At 37.7% G+C, this 22,858-nt stretch overlaps 1 protein-coding gene across 3 annotated transcripts in view; it reads right to left on the reverse strand.

Moving 5' to 3' along the window:
* The window catches only part of LOC150080795 (mesoderm induction early response protein 1), a 174,913-nt gene that overhangs the window by 10,413 nt on the left and 141,642 nt on the right, over window positions 1–22,858 (reverse strand). For all 3 annotated transcript variants that reach the window (XM_090381063.1, XM_090381062.1, XM_090381064.1), the window contains one exon: window positions 13,066–13,193. In XM_090381063.1, the coding sequence (XP_090237189.1) occupies window positions 13,066–13,193 (128 nt within the window). The remainder of the gene's footprint in view (window positions 1–13,065; window positions 13,194–22,858) is intronic.

Consider the following 22,858-nt stretch of genomic DNA (forward strand, 5'->3'; position numbering starts at 1 on the left):
GCACTCTGACAAATTATCAGGCCAAAGCAAATAAAAATGTCATAATCTTTGAGTACACTTCATTAGCATTAGTAGAGGCATATGATGCAAGAAAGCAGGCTTATGCAGCATCAGAAAAAAAAACCCTCCCATTTCACCCCTCTATTCGTTCCAAATGCTTTTCCAGCTCAGCCTTAAATTTATTTAGGCTATCAACTTCCACAACAAAAGATGGAAGTCTGTTCCACCAATCAACTACCTGCTAGCTAAAGGAAATTTCCGCACAACTATTCTACAACTGTCTTTCCTCAATTTGAATCTGCGCCCCCTCAGGTTCTTAATCTGGGCAAGAGGAAGAATCCCATCGGCATTCAGCTTGTTCAACCCATTCAAGGCCTTATACACCTCAATCAGATCACCTTGCAGATGTCTACTCTCCGGGTGGTGCAATTTGCAGAACTTAAAGCCTTTCTTGATAAGAGAACCCCCCCTTGTTCCCCTCACCAATCTTGTTGCCTTTCTTTGTACTCGTTCTAGCAACTCTACATTCTTCCTAAAACTCTAGGTGTGGCCTGACCATCGCCTCGTATAACGGGATAATCACCTCTCTGTCCCTGCTAGCAAAATTCTTATATACCATTGACCAGACTACATGACCTGCCCTGGCAGCTGGCGCCTCCGTAGCCAGGTGGGAAGCAGCAGCAGTGCGTAGCACATGCTTCTTGATTAGACCGGGGTTCGAGCCCGTCACCACCAAATACGGAGGATGCGGAAAGGTCAGGGAATGACCACCCCATATCCCGGAGCAATATGGCCTTAGTTGCTAATGCTCCTAAAAACCAAATAACTAACTAACTAACTAACTAGCCCTGGCAGCCCGTCTCCACTGGTTAAATTAAATGTGGTATTTAATCAGTGAACTTCATATTTGACTGCACAATTACCCCCAGTTCTTATTCACTTTCCACTTCCCTGAGTGTAGTACCACACAGATGGTATGTAACTCTTTGGTTATTGCTACCCATATGCAGTACTTTGCATTTGTCAACGTTAAACTTCAGTTGCCACTTCACAGCTCATTTGCCCAATTTACCTAGATCCAGTTGGAGTAGCATACTGTCTTTACTGTCGTTAACAACCCTGCCAATCTTTGTATCATCTGCAAAATTGGACATTAAACCTGATATACCTTCATCAATATCACTGATAAATATACAAAACAACAATGGGCCCAGCATAGAACCCTGGGGAACTCCACTAATAACATTAGTCCACAAAGAGCGGTGTCCATTGATTACCACTCTCTTGTCATCTCCCACTCAACCATCCCTTTATCCAACTTACGCTTAATGCCATACCTCTCCAATTTGTACAACATTCTTCCATGTCCAACAGTATCAAAAGCTTTCCTGAAATCCAAGTATATGATATCAAAATTAATTTTGGCATCTAGTTACTTTGTGACCACATCATGGTATCCAATCAAATTGGTCAGACAAGACCTCCATTTAACAAACCCATGCTGTGTCTTAACTATTACTGCAGCCTTGTCTAGATGATTTCTTCTTGCAATGCTTCTTGAACCAGTGATTCCATTATTTTCCCCGGAACACAAGTTAAACTAACAGGTCTATAGTTACTTATGTCACCTTTTGAACCTCCCCTTTGTGAATTGGTGATACATTTGCACACCTCCAGTCCATGGGAATCTCCCCTGAGTCCAAGGAAGCTCTCATAATTATGGTTTCTCCTCCACTTTGCTCCCTGTTAGAGTTTGATGAACTTCTGGCACTCCCCTCATTGAGTAACTCCTCGTGTGAATGTAGATGCGAAATACTCATTCAATTTATTAGCTACCTGAGCATGATCATCAATAGTCAACCCATCTATGTTAAGTGGTCCAATCTGATTCATCCCTTTCCTTCTCGAATTTGCATAAGGAAAGAACTCTTTGCATCCTTTGCCAAGGATTTCTCGTAATCTGCCTTCGCCTGCCTAACCTTCTTTGTGACTTGATTACTTACAGGCTAGTTTATATCTGCCATTGGCTTCTGTGTCACTAATACATTACATGCATCCCATACATTTTTCTTCTCTGCCACGAGCCTCATTAGTTCATCTGACATCCATTTAGGCCTAAAATTTGAACAGTATTTCTTAGTTGGAATGAAAACTCTAGTAGCCTCCAAAATGAAGTCTCTGAAGGCATCACATTTAGAATTCAATGTTGGTAACATTATAAGTTTATCCTACTGTACAGAATTTAAAAACTGTCCGAGACCCCTGCAGTCACCTTTATTAGATGTGACTACCTTGATGGTAGTCACATCTTTAAGTAATTCCCACATCAGTACATTGTGATCACTGTCACCCAGTGGTTCCCTTATCTGCAAATTTTTAATGCATGAATAATCACTGCTGATAATCAGATCAAGAGTATTACTCCCTCTGGCTGCCCCTCTAACATGTTGCTGTAGCAAGCAGCAACATGTTAAAGAGATTCCAACGTTCAACGAGTTTTGAATTGGCAAAGAAATTAGTCCATAAAAAAAGGAGGCGAAATATATTCCATTTCAGTTTTCAAACTTGATGATTGCACTCTGACGAATTATCAGGCCAAAGCAAATAAAAATGTCATAATCTTGAGTACACTTCATACAAGTGTTGCAATAAGTAATGGTACAAAGAAGAAGCCTGACAGGCTTCTTCTTTACAACAACAACAAATACAACATATTACAACACAAAAATAGGGGTTGATGTTTAGACCAAATGGCTAAAAAATATTCAATAAAAGCAAGTATATGTAGATGGCTGGTTTACATCTTTTATAATATATTAGATTTTGCAGTAATCAACACTTGGATTATTTATAAAGAAGTGATGAATATATAGATTCGCAGAAAGCAACAGCTCAAACCAGTAACAACAGCGGCAAGGTCAAATCTCTAAAAAGTATGTATGTGGAAAGTGCACAAGAACTGTTGAAAAAAGCTATCATTTGTTTAAATTGTGCAAATTAATTTTTAAACTTCGGTTTATTTCCTAGACAAAAAAAAAGTTGTGTTCAACTTTTTGCTACCAGAAATATTACTTTCATGTGCATTACCACAAGCACAACACTATGTACTGTTGCCAGTTACTTTATATTAATGCTTATAATAAAATGTTGAAAACACAACTTAAAAATCAATTTTATGCTCAGCTGTCAAAATGATCTGCAATGGCATTTACAAGTATTTTTGCTAGCTGGCAGTTCTCATGTTAAATTTGAAAATAATAACTACAAGTAGTATAGGAAATACATCTTTTTAAAATGAAGTAATGTTAATGTGAGGGACATCAAGTTTATTGTGAAGCAATTTTTCTGAATTCTGGTAAGCAAACAGTAAAAATACGTACATGCTTAGATACACAGGTGAACAAGCTCACATTTCTCATAACTTACATTTTTTTAAAATTAATTTATTTTTTACCTAGCCAACCATTATAACTTTTTAATTGCTCTTAAAGAGTAAGCAGATGCTTACTCTTTAAGAGCAATGCTATATCTATTCAGACATCCACGAACTTCAAAAAATGCACTTCTCTTGAAGATACTGATAAACTGTATGCTTTTCTATGTGTGAAACAGCTGAAATAAACAAATGCCAATAATTTGTGATGTAATTAAGGCCATAGAAATAACTATGGCCATAATTTTCTGGATAGTTTTTCTTAATGATGTAACAAAGTGGATTCAAATTAAAATTTTTATGCAATTTTGCAGATTTTTAGTGTTAATTGAAAATTATGGACTATGGAAGACAGTTATGTTAACAATTTTATTTTGCCTTATGTCCAAATCCTCAGTCAAAATGGCATAAACTGAACCAAATGAAAGAGCAGTCTCCTCAGTAATTTATTTAAGGGGTGCATGGTGAGTTACCGATTCAATTGAAAGACAGTTTTTAATTGTTTCAGGATGGTGAACTTTATCTTTATACATGCTTAGATACACAGGTGAATTCAACCTGTGTATCTAGGAATGTATAAAGATAAATGTTTCACTTCAAGTGAAGTGAAACATTTCCTTCAACAAATCTTTGAAACCACTTGAAAACTGCTTTTTTGCCACAGCATCACTCCATAAACTGTAATGAGCATTTCATGTGTTTCCATGGCTGACATTAAGGTTTAATTTATAAAATGAATATAAATTATTAATTTCCAAAAGTATTGACATTTAATCATTTTCAGTATAATAACAAAAGAGAAAAATGGGTGTTCACTAAAAACAGTTTTCTGCAGGACAGGTACATAACAAAAAGTTAAAACTTGGTGTGCATAAGCTCAAGAATTATAAAATCATTTACTGACTTTTTGATAAAATATTGTATATTATAAATTCAGTTCATAGTTTCCCTAAGTGTGGAGTGCACTTAATTGGTTATTTTTTTGGTGGGGAGTGGGATGTGTTGTTTTTGTGAAGCACTTTTTTTAATGAAATACGGACAAAACAACCCACTAATTCAGGTATGAAGCATATATTAATTTATAAAAGTACGTATACTCATAGCTAAATTTTATGTCAAATCTGCTTATTTTTCATGAACAACCATGCTGCTTTCTATTTCTAGATGAGTTACAGAATTTTAAGACCAAACCAAGCTGCATCACATAGCAACTGCAAGATGACTCATGTACATGGTGTGACCTTGACAGTTGGTCAAGTTTATGCCTGTTAGTTTCACCTATGTAACAATGATTGTTGTTGTTTGTAGTTTTGTGGTGCAAAAGCTGCTTCGGCAACAGTGATTGTGGCATGCAAGGAACAGTATGATACTCTCAAAGTCAAAATAAAACTAATACAGTCCATTCTGGTTATTTGGGACACATCGGGACTAGTGCATTTTGGCCCGATTAAACAGATGCCCCAATTATCCGAAGTTTTAAGTAAATAGTTAAAAATACAATGTACCCCCCCTTTACAATTGGTTCACTGTACAATCAAATCACGTTATGATGGAGTCACCATAGTAAAGTACAGTTCACTATACAATGTGCAGTAAGTGCCGGTCATTGTGATCACGTTTGTGAATTGAATTTTAATTCTATTAAACAGCGATTCTAATTAGCGAAAACAGGAGGAATATCCTATAAAAGCAAAGATATATTAAGCACAAATTTATTACCTTACCAATTAAAAAACTAAACGATACGTGAAAATCGGAAGAATATATGTGATAATCAGAATAATTAATACGTACTGTAATATGTACATATGAACTAGTTGACATTTCTGTTCACTGACATTTGTGGGTGGGGGTTAAAATTTAAAACAGTAAAAAGATAAGCAATCAATAACAAAGAACATGGCACACACAAATTGCAAGTAACACAATACGCGCAAGTGAGAACGGAGTAACGAGTTACAAAGCTTTAAAAATAGGAATGAAGAGAAGATCTGAAAATTAATTTTTTTATATGATTGAAGATTTTATGGAAGTGTAAACACATTTCATCATAATGACCCACAGAATTCCAGCTGTCGGTGTTCTTGCAAATTCAGTAAGATCGAGTTTACTGTCCGTTTATGATAGATTTCACTAACAGAAAGCCCAATAAACAGGTGACTGCTACTTGTTTTTATTGTTTTATGGTTGTGACCCCCAGGATTTCGACCGAACCATGTGGTACCATCGGAGACAATCGTAGGGTAATCTCCAGTGCTGTGGTCTCCTGCCCCGATTAAACAGCATGCTGTCCCAATTAAGCGAAGTAAACCCTGGCTATTTTCTCGATTGGTTTCTGTTTTTTAAGATTTGCCCCAAATAAACGGCTGCCCCGATTAATCCACTGTACTAAATATAGTACGGAATCCACTGTACTAAATATTTCTGGTAGCCTATAAATAGGCTACCATGTAAAGTAAGTAAATATTATATACAAAGATATGAAGTTAAAGAAAAACATATAAAATTAAATCTTTGTATATAAATTAATCGAATATAAAAAGTTAAAAATGTTAGACATGTTGTCTCTGTCACCTATAATCTAACTGAGTGCAAATGGTTCAGCCAGATTACTAAAAGCAGTAAAACACAAGCATTGTGCTTCTATAAAGATAGGACATTCTATAAAAACGTGATAAACAGTTAAAATAGTGTCACACACCTCACACATAGATGGGTCATCCGACCTCAACAAAAAGGAATGTGTTAGATGACTATGACCTATACAGAGCCGAGCAAGAACAACTACCTCTCCTCGCATCCTGCGTAGACTGGACTGCCATTGCGTGATTACAGGCTTAATGTGATGTAGTTTGTTTGTGGCCTGTCCGTGCCAAGAATCTTGCAATTGGTAATATAATTTAGAGCGTATTATTTGCCTGTAAAGGGGACTGACAGGCAATGATTATCCAGAGAAATGGCTGATTTGGTGGTGGTATCAGTTAATTTATTTCCCCAGATCCCAATGTGGCTTGGGATCCAGCAGAAGCGAATATAAAATTCTGATTCAACGAGAGAAAAAAGCATCTGCCAGATCCACAACAGGACTGGATAAGGGTTATACCTCATCGATATTAGAGCCTGTAATGAGTCACTATATATCATATACATTTGGTAATCGTTATTTTTAATGTGATCAAGGGTTATTTCTTTTGCATGCAACTCCACGGTATAAATGCTAGTTTATTGTGGGATTTTATTGATAATGTTTTGTAAGGAAACACAACAGCAGATCCCGGAGTCAGAATCTTACGTGAGATTCTGTTCATTTTTCTGTCAGACGACATGACAGGGTGGAAGGAATTGCCTTGTGACTGGGCAACATGGTCTATCAATCATGTTTAGTTAACAGCCCTGGATCTGAATAGCCATTACAAAATAATGTCCAGCACTCAATTTTATTAAGTGAGATTTGGAGCTATCTCCTGATTGATTCATCTTTTTTGCTTCATGTGAAATTATGAGTTTCTCATCTGCATAGTGATAAACTTCCACTATATTTGGCATGCTGTTATTAATTCTTATTGCAAACAATGTGGTATTTAATACAGATCTTTGGGGAACACCCATCTAAACATGCATTTGAGAAAAAGCATTTCGGTAATAAACCCGAAAGACTCTGCCTTCTAGAAAATAAATAAATCTTTATTTGTCCCACCAAATATAAAATATAGGTGTACATTGGTAAGTGACAAATTCTCTTCATGACAGAAAATGCCAGGGGATTACCATAAAATGTAAATAAAAGAATGGCTAAAATATACAAGAAAGGTTAAATATACACGAAAAGATGAAATATAAACTGCATTACTCATCACTATATTTCTGTCTAGAGTCCTGACAATTGTAATACAAAAGTTCATCTTAACATCACATCCACTCTGAATCAACTTGTGCGAGATATACTATTCAATTGCATACACACACAGTTCTTGATAGAAATTCACACAACTACTAGGAAACAGTAGTCTCAGCAAATCATACTGCGGTTTGTTTCCTATATTTCGGGTCTTCTATGAGCCTTAGTAGGTCAATTCCGATATGTGTTAGGTACTGAATTGATTCTAACGCACTGGCGGGTATAAACCTGTCGGGCATATTCAGTCTGTTGGTCTTCATTCTCAACGATTTTGTGCTTCTTAATGCAGATGGTGGGATGTGCCACTCACAAAGCTGCCAGAAGTGCATGGTGATGATATCATGCGAATCATCATTTTGATTGTGGTTATTAATCGTTTCAAGGAAAGGATGTCTGGTAAATGTTGCAGTTTAAGCTGTTCAGAAAGCTGTGTGGTCCTTAACTGTTGAGGGAAATGGTGCTTATGGTTTGCCCACTTCAGCAGCCAGTATTCACTCGCATATATTCTCCTAATGTGGGTAGGGGGTGGCTGACGCCCACAATTCGGTGCCCAAAATGGCCGAATACACTGTGGTTCTTAAATATCGTGCGGTGGTTGTAGTCTGTTTCATGTGCAAGAGGTGCTGTTTTGTTGCCCAACGTAATAGTTCATTTTCTTTACAATCAGGTCAATATGAGACTTGAACGTAAGTTTAGTATCAAATGTTACTCCCAGGTCTATATGCATCTCAACAACTGGGATAGGCTTGCCATTAAGTTTCGGGTGTACGAGCATAGGCGATTTTTTGAGCGAGTACACTATGATTACAGTCTTCTGTGGATTTAGGGCTAAGCCAAATTTATCTAAGTACACGAATAAGTTCAGAAGCTTATAATTAATCTGGTCACACAATGCACTATTGGTCATGGATGGTTGGATGGGTTAGGATCTTAATATCGTCTGCATAAGTACATACATCATTCCTTACCCTTGAAGAACGGAATCATCATGGCGGTAAAGAGGAGTCCAGATAAGACTCCACCCTATGGAACTCCTGCATGGCGTTGGAGGATCTATCTGTAAGGTAATAAATGGACCGACAAGTAAGTAGGGCCTGTAGGAACTTCAGCAAGTTTCCTTTTATTTGGAAGGCGTGTTGGAGCAGATGAAGTAAGGCATGTACATCCAGATTATCGAAGGCTGCTTTTATATCGGCATAAATTATTGCAATTTCCTTTCTGGCTTGGAAAGCATTTAGTATCGCAGCTTGAACTGTGAGGAGGTTAGTAATTGTTGATCTTGTAGTTACTGAATAATGAATTTGTTGAGGCTGCCCAGCCAGTATCTGATTCAACAACTTTGGCAATAGAGCTTTCTCCAGTACTTTTAACAGGGTAGATGCAGTAGATATAGGCCTATAATGCTCCCCGAGGTTAGGCTTTGTAACTTTCGGCATTGGAATTACAGCATACTTATTCCAATTCTAAGGGAAAACTCGGCAAGCAAGGATAGAGCTATAAATTGCTTGGAGTGGTTCAATTAGGTAAGGGCTGAGACACTTTACCATGAAGTGGGGGACTCCATCAACTCCAGCTGTCTTAGTTGCTCTGAGGGAGTTAATACTCTGTATTAGTGCTTCTTTAGTGATAAGAACAGACTCCATCTCATTGTCAACTAATTGATCCCACTCAAACTCCCTGATTTTATACTCATGATATATGCTGGAGAATCTGCTGATGTGGTCCATCCATGCTTCTTTGTCAAACCCCTGATTTGTGTCACTTTTATGTGTGCAACGAGGTAGCTTTCCCCCTGTCAAGTGTGTCTTTCATGTAGCGGTTGATTGCTCTAGATTTTTCCCTATTAAATATTGCTCTGGCACTCAAGTAGTTAATTCCATTTTGTGTGTCATTAGACAGTTTCCATTTTCTGTGCAGAGTTTGCTTTAGTTTAAACAATGCAGTTAGGCTAGAGTTCCACCAGGTTTTCGATTTTGATGATATTCTTACTACTTTGGAAGACAAATTCTGTAATAGAGTTGATCCAACTGGTTAAGAGAGTTGTTGCAAATAAGGCATCACATTTGAGTAGACATTCCCATGGGATATAGCTGGCAGCAGATAAGCATTTATTTAGGTCCAGAAAGGCTGGTGAAAGGACAAGCTGGTTCTTAATTTTTTCCTTGGCATTGAAGTCCACATACGGTAGCATTATGAGCATTGCAATTGGGCATGATTGGATGGAAAGAACATTTCGGGGGGGGGGGGATCAATTATACATTTACCAGAAGACAGAATTAGGTCAAGTCTATTTTCACCTCTTGTAGGTTGGTGAGTTCTGAATCATAAAGTTCTGAATCCGAGTGGGCAACCGAGATGATTTGAAGTGATATGTCATGTACAAACAGGGGCTACTACTCCACCCACCCCTCGTTACAGATCTGGATTTGAAGTAGGCTTTGTCCAGCAGCGACTAGAGACTCTTGAATAATAGAGTATTACTTCTTCTTGTTGTCTCTCTAATATGTTGCTGTAGAAAACAGTCATCCATTAAAATCTACAAAAGTCTTGCTAGTGTGTGAATAACCAACTCACAAGTTCTAATCAATATCTGGAAAGTTGAAATCCCCAAATTATAAGACAATCTGATTTACTGGCCCACTTTATTTCTCTGTACTGTTGTTTGTTATACTTGTCAGTCATTAAGCCAATAACACAGTCCTACTCTGATTTTCATTTCCCCAGTGCTTATGTAAAACCAAACTGACTCAATGTTGCACTATCGGTCATTCATGTTGACTAGATGTACTGCCTTAGATTTAATATGCTTCTTAACCAATATCATGACCCCATCCTGTATAGTGTACTCCCCATATTCAAATTCTGCATCCCTTATGGCTGAGCAACACCATGTCTCTGATATCTCTATAATGTTCACATTAATCAGTACATAAATCAGTAATAACTTAATCAGTACTTCAAATTCAATCAAAATTCATGTAAGTTCTAACAGTAATCCTAAATGTCTGGGGTTGTGTCATGTCACTACCACTATATCCCCTGATTAAGCATTTCATTGTTTTGGATGATCCAGTAACATTTTCTAAATACCTTTGTACTTTTACTACAAATGGAGGTGTTTGCTCATAGGCTAATTAGTGAATGAGACAAGTAGGATATTCAGGTCCATTTTCATACCAGTCTAAGGTTTTCAACCTCGAAGGCCCTAATGGTAAATATGTTTCATTTTCCATTTTGTCTCCTTTGGCTCTAGGAATTATCTTTGCTGCATAGGTTACTGATTCTGGGAAGCATGAGAAGCCTGGTGTGAGCAAGTTTGGGTTGTAGTGGAGATTAGCAAGGATTAGTATTTAACTGCAAAAAAGACAAAGAAAGGCAGCTTTCCTTTCTTGCTTTCTTCAAAAAAACATTTTGGAAGGGCTGTTATCAAATAAGGAGATTTACTGAATGTAAATCTCCTTATTTGAGTCCTTATCTCCTTATTATCAGTCACAAATTTGGTATCTAGGGTCTAGTGCTTGTGACTGAAATATGCTAAGAATCATAATTACACTAAGTGGGAGAATCATAATTCATCTATATCACTACTTTGTTGACAATTCTTAATTCATTGGGACAATATGTGAATGAGTCCTTCACTTCAGAAGTTTTGAAATTTGCTGTGCATTCAGTGTCAGGGATGGAAATGAAAAATTAATACTACTAGAAAACAAAATGGTAGTTACTTAAACAGTTGACAGAAGTGGTTATGTCTGAACATTGTATAATATGCAATGCTAGATTTATTCTCTATAAATTCATAAATTTATCTAGGCATTCATAATAAAAATATATAGTGACCATCATAAAACACATTAATTTTTCTCTTATACACTGAGTGATCACTGAATTATGACCACCTACCTAATGCTTCATAGGTCCTCCTTTTGCCCTCAGTACAGCAGCTATCCAACGTGGCATTTATTCAACAAGACGTTGGAAGCGTTCGGGAGAATGGCCAACCAAGCTGTGTGTAATGTGGTCAGCAATACAAGTATGGAGGTGATTGGTGTATCCAGATGCCTGATATGCCTTTTCCACAGTGTCCCACAAGTGCTCTATGGGATTGATATCGGGGGAGTTCGGAGGCCAATCAATATTCTGGAAGTTAGAACTGTGTTCCTCAAACCATTCTTGCATAATAAGTGCCTGATGGCTCGGCGCATTGTCATCTTGGAAGTCACCATTCGGAAAAAAGTGTAACATAGCGGGGTGTACACAGTCAGCAAGCGGTTGACGATAGTGGAGACCACTGATACGTTGTTCCACATGCACCAGGGGTCCAAGTTCCTGCCAGTGAAACATGCCCCACACCATACAACCACCTCCACCAGCCTGCACTTTTGATATGCATGATGGATCAAGAGCCTCATGTTGTTGACACCAAATCCATACATGACCATCCACAGTGTGGAGTAAATAACGTGACTCATCCGACCAGCACACCTTCTTCCAGTCTTCTAATGTCCAACTTGCATGCTCTTTGGGCCAGGCGAGTCTTTTACACCGATGAACCTTGGTTAGGAGAGGATGTCATAGGGGTCGTCAAATAGCCCATATGTGCCATGCCTAGTCATGCCAGAAATTGTTCAGGGTTGGCCCATGTTGTATTGGGTAGTCAACTCTTCAACAGTGCTGCACCTGTATGAGTCATTGGACCCGGCACTCACCTCTAACTTCAATCTTTTGCTGACCTTTGCAGTTTTACCGTAGGGTCGTTGTTTGACAATTTTGATGCTAGTCTTGGTACACTTTAACTACAGCAGCTCTCGAACACCCCACCAGTTCAGCTGCTTGAGAAATTGAGGCACCTCGTCGAGCATCCACAATCTGTTCTTTATCAAAGTCCGATAATTCCTTCCTTTTACCCATCATGTTTGGAATTTTACTACCTACTGAACCACTGACACCTTATCTATGCTACGTAGATCAACAAACTCCGCACTCTCGTACCTCATGTGGTCAACAGGTTGCATTCGGTTTTCATAGGGGTGGTCATAATTCAGTGATCACTCAGTGTATATCACAGTTTTAATCTTAACATCTAGAGTGAACACGTTTGGAATCTATATGGCACTATATAAAGCATATTTGCATGATATTCTAACTTCTCCAGAACTGTTTGGATTGGGAGGGATTGCCAGCTAAGGTTCTAGTGAATTTTTGTTAACTCTCCAACAAAGCATTCTAAAACTGAGAGAAAACGTGTGCATATTTATCTATGGAGATTATAAAAGAACTTTTAATATTAGCTTTAGTAGAGGCATACGATGCAAGAAAGCAAGCTGATACAGCACCAGCCCAAAAAAAAAAAAAAAACCCCATTTCATCCAGCCATTCACTCCAAAACTTTGTCTAGTTCTGTCTTGAATTTTGAGCATCAGAAAAATCATGGAGACTTATTTTTTGCATTTATTGATGGGCTGCATAATATATATATATATTATTTTGTGAGTGGTGTCAAGGTGTTTAGAAATTACACAAGGCAAATATTTCATTAAATTATTTTGTGAAATATTTCATTAAATTATTTTGTGAAATATTTCATTAAATTATTTTGTGAAAAAAGAATTTAAATAATGAATCATAATAAAATCCACTGGGAGTAGTATTCATAACTCTCTATAAGTTACAATAGCAGTTTACAAAATAAATAAATAAATTAGGCAAATAAGAGAAATAATAAATAACATACGTTGTTCCAGGATGAAGTGCATATTTCTTTTTCTCTAGACGATTTTTACTAGCAAATACATCATGCCTCTCTGTTTTTTTCCAGAGATAGTAAAACTGTACTAATTCTCCAACAGATCGTGTACGTACCTGAAAAAAGAATAAAATTATAAGCTGAAATAAGCAGTGTTTTTACTAGTCTTATGATTAAAAATAGCACAAACTGTTGCAGAAAAATGTCACCTGATTGAATAAACTCATTATACTGTTCTAAAAGTTTCTGAAACATTATATCCTCAACAAACTGAAAACGTTTTCATTTGTGGCAGTTTTCACTGGGAAAAAGGGAGATGTGTGCCGGTGCTAGATCGGGAGAACAGAATGGATGGTTGATCTGTACAATGCCATATTTTGTGAGAAATGTTTTCACAACAAGTGCAGAATGGGCACAGGCATTGTCATGCAACAAAAACCAGCTGCCTTTCTTTTGAAATTGCAGCCTTAACTGGGAAATGCACTTCAAGTCTTTGAGTACCTTTATGTAGAAAAAACTTTGGCGCTCTCCTCTACAGGTCGATTGATTGCTTGATTTCTGTTTTGCTAGTACGAAAGTGACTGAGACTATAATGTGCCATGGCCATGCCATAAAGGTGATAAAAAAGGATTTTTGGTAACCTTTCGAAAAGGTTACTGCGTCAAAATATATATATACACAAATGTAAAATTGAATAAATGCTAGTATACTTTGAATAAATATATATGCACAAAATTATATATATTTAAAAACATCTGACATGTGGTCATTGTCTGATAAAATCTGACAGAGTATATAAGGCTCAGTAAGATGGTAAAAGCAATAAAACATACTCCGAGCACAGGCAAAATTAATGCAATGATTTAAAATGTTTTATAGTTAAAATGGTGTCATGAGACTAAGCACATAGGAGGGTCATCAGCCTCAGCAGGAACGAGCATGTAAAATGACTGTCCTATGTGGGGTCAAGCAAGAACAACTTCTTTGCTGTGATTCCTGTGCGGACTAGACTGCCATGTTTCAATTATAGGCTTTATCTGATATAATTTATTTGTTGTCTATCTATGCTATAAATCTTGTAATGTGTTATTTGCCTGTAGTCTGTGTAGGGAACTGACAGGAAACAATCATTAGTAGGGAGTTGATGATTTGGCTGCAGTGTCAGCCAAATCATTTCCCCTAATCTAATGTGGCTATGAATCCAGCAGAAGTGAATACCAAAAATTGTGTTCATAAAGAGAAAGTATCTTCTGCTGAACCTGAAACAGAACTGGATAAGAATTGTGTCTCAAAGATAATAAAGCCTGCAATAGGCTTTATTATCTTTGCAATACACTCAAAGAATTGGAATACAGCCAGGCCTCACATAACATGAGTTCAATTAATGCATTTCTCAGTTACCGCTATTTGAAAAAATTATAGCACTTTTTACTTTACGCAATGCAAATCTCCAGTTAACGTGATCTTTTTTATGTGATAATTTAAAAAGATTCGAATTGCATGCTAAGAGTCTGATGGCAAATAAACAAGCATTTGCCTGTTGCCCGCCTCAGTGCGTTCCATCAACCATTGGAAACAGACGGGTGTTACTTGTTTATCTCCCACTAATAAAGTCACATGCAGACGCATTTAAAAATTCTAATTTTCTATCCTTGTTAATTGTGGATAAAAGAAAGAGTGAAACCCAATGTGATTTCAATAAAAAAAGAACAAAACGTTATTACTTTAGCTGAAAAACTTGAAGTTATTAAAAAATATAACCATGCGAAAATTGTAAGAGATCTAGGATACAGCGAGTCTACGGTACGAACTATCTCGAGACGTATGGAAGAATATAAAGAGAAAGGTAGTTTCATCAACTTCTTTTGTTTTACAAAATACCAGAAACAGAACTCCAATAATGATTGAAACAGAAAGTCTTTTATCAATTTGGATAGAGGATTGTAATCAAAAAAGAATTCAGTTATCTAAGGACAATATTCAGAGCAAAGCTATTAACATTTTTATTAAGCTCAAAGAAACAAAATATCAAGGGGAGATTGAAAGGTTTGTTGCTAGTTCAGGGTGGTTTGAATGCTTCAAAAAACGAGCAGGACTGCATAATGTTAAAGTAACAGGGAAAGTTGATGCAGCCAAATTTTCTGCAGAATTACAAAAAAAATTCATTCAGGATGGTGAATACAACGATCGGCAAATAGTTAATGTAGACGAAATGGACCTATTTTGGAAATGGATGCCAACTAAAACTTATCTGGCTGCAAATGAAGCATCACAACCTGGGTATAAAGTCTCAAAAGATCGACTAATGCTGAAGGTGATTTTAAATTGAAGCCCATGCTCGTGTACCGTACACAAAATCCTAGGGCTTTAAAAGGATACAGACATCGAACTCTTCCAGTCATTTTGCATTCAAATAAAAAAGCATGGATGACCAAATCCCTATTTGAAGACTGGTTTACATCTTATTTCTGTCCAACAGTTAAAGCCTATTGCAAGAAAAATAATCTTACTTTTAAAGCTCTGTTGCTTGTAGATAATGCACCTGACATTCTTCTGCACTTGGTGACTTAAATGAAAATGTGAAAGTTGTTTTTTTACTAGCGAATACCACTTCGTTATTATAACCCGTGGACCAAGGGACGATTGCAACTTCAAGGCTTACTATCTCCATAGAACATTATTATTATTATTATTATTTTTTATTATTAGACATATGGTACAAGGAAGCCTGAGGCTCATGCTGCACCAGCCAAAAAAAAAAAAAAAAAAAAAAAAATCCCGAGTTACCCTGAGAGAGAGAGAGAGAAGACAAGGTGAGTAGAAAGAACTCACCAAGAAAAAGAAGAATGATGATATCCAGCTCAGGACCCTGGGTTTGCCAAGCCCATACTCACCAGATGTGAGCCCTCGGGGTTTCACAGGCACTTGAAGCTACAACAGGAGACAATGCAATTTCTGTACCAGAATTCTGGAAAAAAAATGTAACATACAAGTGGCCATTAAAAACGTTCATGCAGCATGGAAAGAAGTGACAGCCAGCAATACGAGAGAAGTTTGGAAGTATCTTTTACCCCAGTGAGCAAACGATTTTACTGGCTTCAAGGATGCAGTTCAAAAAGTTTCAATATTAAACATAACTAATATTGATAATGACCTTGATTTCAAAGGCTGAGATAAGGCTAACATTCGAGAATCACTGAATTTGTATTCAGAACAGCTAAGTGACTACGATCTCCTTCAAATAGAGAAACAATGTGTGTACGAAGAAGCTGAAGAAAAAGAGTGTGAGCCAGATGAAAATGTTACCACAAAGGAGATAATGGTAAAAGAACTAGGCAAAATATTTCGCACTGCAGAGAACCTCAAACAAAGGGTAATGGATGTTGATCTTAACATCAAAAGAAGCATGTTATTTCCAGGGCCTAGAGAAGCTTGTTGTCGGCTAGTGGAAATTGTATGATTCAAAAAATAAAGCCAACACTGTTCAAACGGCTGTGTTCAAATATTTCCATAGCAAATAGTTAGTTTCTTCATTATGTATTTTATGCAATAAACATTTAATCCTATAATTATTTTTATTATCTTTTACAAGGTATACAGTTAAAATGTTATTTAAAAGGTTTTAAAATTCTTTATGGACATTTCTGAAGGTCACAGATTATAATTTTAATTATAACCCGTGACCACCAATTATAATTTTTCTTATTGATTATTATATTCGATTAATGCATTTCTGTTTTGCGCAATGTGCCCATGGGACGAATTAATTGCGTATATCAAGGCCAGCCTGTATATTATAGATCTTTGGTATTGATAAGTTCTAATGTGATCCAAGGCTAACTCTACTGTATGCAGCTCTGCAGTGTATATGCTGGATTCAGGAAGGATCTGCTAAGATATAGTAGTGTCAGGAAAGATAGCAGCAAGTCCTATGCATGATTCTGACTTCAAGCCATTCATGTACACTGGCAAGTCAGAGTGTTCAGCTCGGTGTGTTGAATAGAGCTGCAGGTAGACAAAAGATGGAGTATCAGACTTTACTCAGTTATTAAGAAAAGTCACAAGATGGAATATGAGCATGCCAGGGTGGAATGTTTTGCTTTGGCATTTGGGTAACATTGTCTAGCACGATGTTCAACTCTCTGGGTAGCTCCTGTATGTGAATACTGAAAGTATGATTGGCAGTTTGACAGGCATTGTACAAATTTTCCCAACATCGCTCAACATGGATGTCCACATAGGATGGTCTAGCAGAGATTTCAGTTTTAAAGCGTACTTTATGGACAACTGCTTAAGTTGAAGTGATAATGGTGGTTCATTTTCTTCCATGTATAGGCTCTGGACAGGAGATGTTTGAAATGCTCCAGTCATCAAGATGCACTTGTCTCTGGCTGATGCGTATACCTGGGACTCGTAATCTAATTTGGATCGTACAAGTGCACTGTAGATGCGTAGTAAGGTACATCGGTCTGCACCCCAAAATGTACAAGAGAGAGAATGAAGAATATTTAAGCCTCTTGTGCACTTTGTATAGAGTTGATGGATATTCCAGAAAGGTCAACTTTTTATCAAATACAACTCCCAAGAATTTTGTGTCTGACACTATTGGAATAGTATTTTATCCAAGCCTCAATTCAGGTTGAGCATGAAGATTATGCTTACGACAAAAACATATGCAAATGGTCTTTTGCAGCAAGAACCTGAACCCATTATAGACTGCCCAACAATTAAGGTGATCAACAGCTTGTGGTAGTTTTCTTTCAATAACCCTCATGTTGCTTGACTGAGAAAATATGCTAAAGTCATCAATGTAGAGGGTGTTATTTACATTTGGAGGAAATTGTTTTGTGATGGAATTTACTTTAAAGGCAAAAAGTGTAATACCGGAACCTTGCAGTATTCCCTCGTCTTGGCAAAAGGGATGAATCCTACCCGAACTTGGAAAGCCTGATTGGATAAAAAGTTTTTAATAAGAATGGGGAGGTGGCCTCTAAGACTGAGAATATGTAGGTCTTTTAAGATGGTAAACCTCCAAGTTGTCATGCTTATTCCATATCAAAAAATACTGAGACTGGATGTTCTCATTTTAGGAAAGTATCTCGGATGGATGTTTTCAGTCTAATTAATGGTCCAAAATGGACTGGTTCCTGTGGAAGCTGCAATGCATGCTGGAGAGAATGTCATTTGATTCTAAATACCATACCATACCAGATGAGCATTAATCATTCTCTCTAATTTTTGTACAAATAGCTAGTCAGGGCAATAGGTTGACAGTTGGAAGGAATTTTGGGATTCTTTCCTGGCTTTGCAAACGTAATAACAGTTGCCTTGTGCCAGGCATTTGGAAACTGCTCTTCAGTAAAGATTCCGTTACAAAGAAGGAGCAGGCGATCCATAGATTTTAGTTAAAGGTGCTTAATCATTTCATAATGGATGTCATTTGGTCCAACAGCATTTGCCTTAGAGCTGTTCTCGGCTCCTGTGTGGTGAATGGCTCACAGTAGGGATAAAGGCCCTTTGATGTGAAATTAAGTGCCAGTTTTTCACTTTTATGTTTCAGGACCAGGAATTCTGGGGAATAAGATGTCACAGAGATATCAGAAAACATTTCCCCAAGAGCAATGGCTATTGCAGTTGGCTCTGCTTTCATTATATTCTAGGATCGATATCACCTTTATCGATCCTAGAATATATGTATAAAGGATGTATATTTTCCTTTCATTTTCCGAATTTTATCTCAGACTATTTTAGTACTAGTGGACTGAGTAATTGATGACGTGAAAAGGATCCATGATTCCTCTCGACTCTGATGGCAGATGTAGTGCACTTTGGCTCGTGCATGTTTAAATGCCGTCATATTGGCCGTGGTAGGATATCGTCAGAATATCTCCCAAGCTTTGTTTTGAGCCTTTTTTGCTGCTGTGCATTCTGCATTCCACCATGGTTTGGGAAAAGGTGGAAACCGGAATATGTTTTTGGTATGGCAGATGCAGCTGCATGAACAATATTTTTCTGTACATCACTATGTCACAGATGGGATCCTAACTGACTAATGATGTCAAATTCTGCCAGACATTGAAAGGCATTCCAGTCAGCCTGATCAACCTTCCTCTGCAGTAATCTAAAAGGAAGACCTGATCTTCCATTAATTAGTGTGGTTATCACAGAGAAGTGCTCACTTCCATATGGATTATCCTCCACTTCCAAATTAAGTGAAGGGAGGAGAGAAGGAGGAACAGATGGATCAATGGCAGAAAACATATAGGTAGGCATGTGGAAGGTGTTAGTTCCCACACTTAGACGAGAGAGAGAGAGAGAGAGAGAGAGAGAGAGAGAGAGAGAGAGAGGCTACTGTTAGTGAGCATATGCTCTATGACACATCCTCTTCCATTAATGTCAGCAATAACCTGAAGGCAGATGCACAATGAGATTGCTCAAGGTTTCTCTGGGAGATGTCAGCCCCAGGTGGCAAAAAACTTGAACAGACTGTTAATAAAAACCCAACCGTAAGGCAAATTGCTACTGCTTCTAACTTAGTGGAAAGCAGCACAGGTTGGATTGGGGTCTCGTTGCCCACAAGGATGGGAATCCGCCATGGGCAAGGCCAGTTCTGTCCTTATGCATGATGGTAATATTATGAAATTATGGGTTTTTATATGCCTTCAAATATGTCTCCTGCAAGCAAAACCTCAAGCTGCTTCATGCTTATGCAGGAGGGCCTTGATGTCGTCAGTATTTTGCCAGAATCCATGACAGTTCCACTGTAGGTATTTAACCATTAGTTCGACTTGGTTGGTCCTCAGGTGGCTTCCAAAGTGCTGAAGGTTTACTTTTTTGTCTTAGATTAATCTCTTTTGGGGAAGCATGTATGCTGTCCTGTATCCATTTTTGCACTGGCAAAAAAAAAAAAAAAAAAAAACCCTCAAGTAGATAAGAAAATACAAATTATATGATTATATGCTTACCTACTCACACGGGTAACTATCCAGTTGATCTTTAGATAGCCAATAGACTTGGCTATTGGCTACCTATTGGCTGGTTGACCTTTAGATAGCCAATAGACCTGGCTATTAGAATTAATCCCATCACCTATAAATTAACTGCTGGCAGCACCCACTGCTTGTATGCACATCAGGTTTCTGGGAGGATCGGCAAGAGGAGCCTGTCAGCAGTTAAGAATTTAATCTTTTTGTATTTCCCTAACATTTACTTAATTTAATACTTGGTTTCTATTGTAACAATAATTCAAACTTAGAATTGTTCTGTGATGTTATGTGATTTGTTAGTAATGATGAGGTCATGAATATTCTCACCCCTAGTACTTTCTCTAACATGCTGGTACAAATAAGAATCACCTAGTTTATTTAAAAACAAAAATTCCCTATGGCGAGTTTCCTTCCCACTTATTCCAATCAATCTGGGGCAGATTAAAGTCACCCATAAGACATTCACGCTTGCTTGCTTGCCCATTCCATCTGCATGTAGAGACTCTCATGATACTCTTCACAATTTTTCAGTCTATAGATTACTCTCACTCTCATTATACCTTTGCTTCCAACTAACTTGCACCAAACAGATTCTACACTGGCAGCCTTCAGACTAAGCAAAAGCTCTTTTTGCGATAGAGCTGCTTTTGATAAGAAGCATGACCCCTCCACCTCTTCTATCTTTTCTAAATACATTATACACACTGTAATGGAACTCATTATCCCCAATTTCCAGGTGGTACCATGTTTCTGTTAGCCTTATTATATCAGCATTAGTTGTCCTACTTCTGACATTACTGTAGCCACAGTTAAGACTAATGAATCTTTTATAGTTTACTACCCTGACACACTCTTTGAAGTTATTTAGGTTTGTATCTCAAGCTTTATCTCCCCTCCTCATTTGAAACGTTCCTACCCTCAGAACATCTTATCAGTTGGTTTGATCCTTGCAGGCGAACCCACTAGCTGATTGATCCAGGTTGAGCCATCCAGGACCACCCGTGTTGTTGAAGCAGTGGTTCGATTTGATTTTATTGGAGCAAAACCGGCTGCGGTTATACTACGTAAAGAAAAGATTTTGAGGTAACCTTTAAAAAGGTTACCTCATCAAACTGTTGTATAAGTTTAAAAGTAAATTATCCAATTTAGATATGTATGTATATATTAATAGCTTGTAAAAACTTAAAAACTGCTTACACATGGTCATTGTCTGATAAAATCTGACTGAGTGTATAAGGCCCAGTTGGATGACTAAAAGTGGTAAAATTAACACAATCTATTAAAATATGCTTTATTGATAAAATGGTGTCACAAGACTCGCACATAGGAGGGTCATCTGCCCTATGCAGAGTCAAGCAAGAACAACTTCCTTGGTACGATTCCTGCGCAGACTGGACTACCAAATTTCTATTACAGGCTTTATCTGGTATAATTTATTTGTTTGTCTATGCCACAATTCTTGCCATTGGGAATATATCTTGTTGTGTATTATTTTCCTGTAGTCTATATAAGGAACTGACAGGCAAAGATTATTAATGGGAGCTGCTGCTTTGGCTGCAGTGTCAGCCAAATCATTTCCCCATATCCCAATGTGGTTAGGAATCCAGCAGAAGTGGATATCAAACTTGTGTTCATAAAGAGAATGTATCTTCTGTTGAACCTGACAGAGAACTGAATGGGAGTTGTGTCTCAAAGATGTTAAAGCCTGTAATACACTCAAAGAATCAGAATATACTATTGACATCTGGTATTGGCAAGTTTGAATGTAATCCAAGGCTAACTCTATAGCATGCAGCTCTGCAGTGTATATGCTGGATTCAGGAAGAATTTTCTGAGATATTATAGTGTCTGGAAAGACAACAGCAGATCCTACACGCGATTCCAACTTCTAGCCGTCTGTGTAAACTGGCAGGAAGTCGGAGTGCTCAGCTCGGTGTGCTGAATAGAGCTGGAGGTAGACAGATGATGGAGTCTCAGACTTGACCCATTTATTAAGGGAAAAGTCTCACGATAGGATATTAGCATGCCAGGGTGGAAGAGTTTGCTTTGGTGTTTGTGCAACCTTGTCTACCATGATGTTAAACTCTCTGAGTAGCTCTTGGACCCGAATACCAATAGGTCGGTTGGCAGTCTGACGGGCATTGTACAAATTTTCCCAACATGGCTCAAAAACGGATGTCCAAGTAGGATGGTCTAGCAGGGATTTCAGTTTTAAAGCATATTTTAAAAACAATTCCTTACATCAAAGCGATAACGGTGGTTTGTTTGCTTTGATGTATAAGCTCTGGACAGAAGATGTTCGAAATGCTCCAGTAGCGACACGGATAGCCTGATGGTGGGCAGGGTCCAGCCATCGAAGGACACTGTCTCTGGCTGAGGAGTATACTTGGGACTCGTAATCTAGTTTGGATCGTACAAGTGCATGATAAATACGTAGTAAGGTGCCCCTGTCTGCTCCCCAGCACGTAGAGGAGAGAGAGAGAGAAGAATATTTAGTCCTCTCATGCACTTTGTACGGAGTTGACGAATATGTTCTAGAAAGGTCAACTTTTTATCGAACACGAGTCCCAAGAATTCTGTGTCTGAGCCTTAATTCTGGTTCAGGATGAAGATTACACTTATGAGAAAAGTTCACGCAAATGGTCTTTTGTGGTGAGAACCTGAATCCATTAGAAAGTGCCCAGGAATTAAGGCGATTAATGGCTTGTTGCAGTTGTCTTTCAATAACCCTCATGTTGCATGACCGACAAAATATGCTAAAGTCACTAACATAAAGGGAGCCGTTTATAGTTGGA

This window comes from Mastigoproctus giganteus, chromosome 9, assembly GCF_048544385.1.
Source record: "Mastigoproctus giganteus isolate SK-2022 chromosome 9, ASM4854438v1, whole genome shotgun sequence".
Taxonomy (NCBI): domain Eukaryota; kingdom Metazoa; phylum Arthropoda; class Arachnida; order Uropygi; family Thelyphonidae; genus Mastigoproctus; species Mastigoproctus giganteus.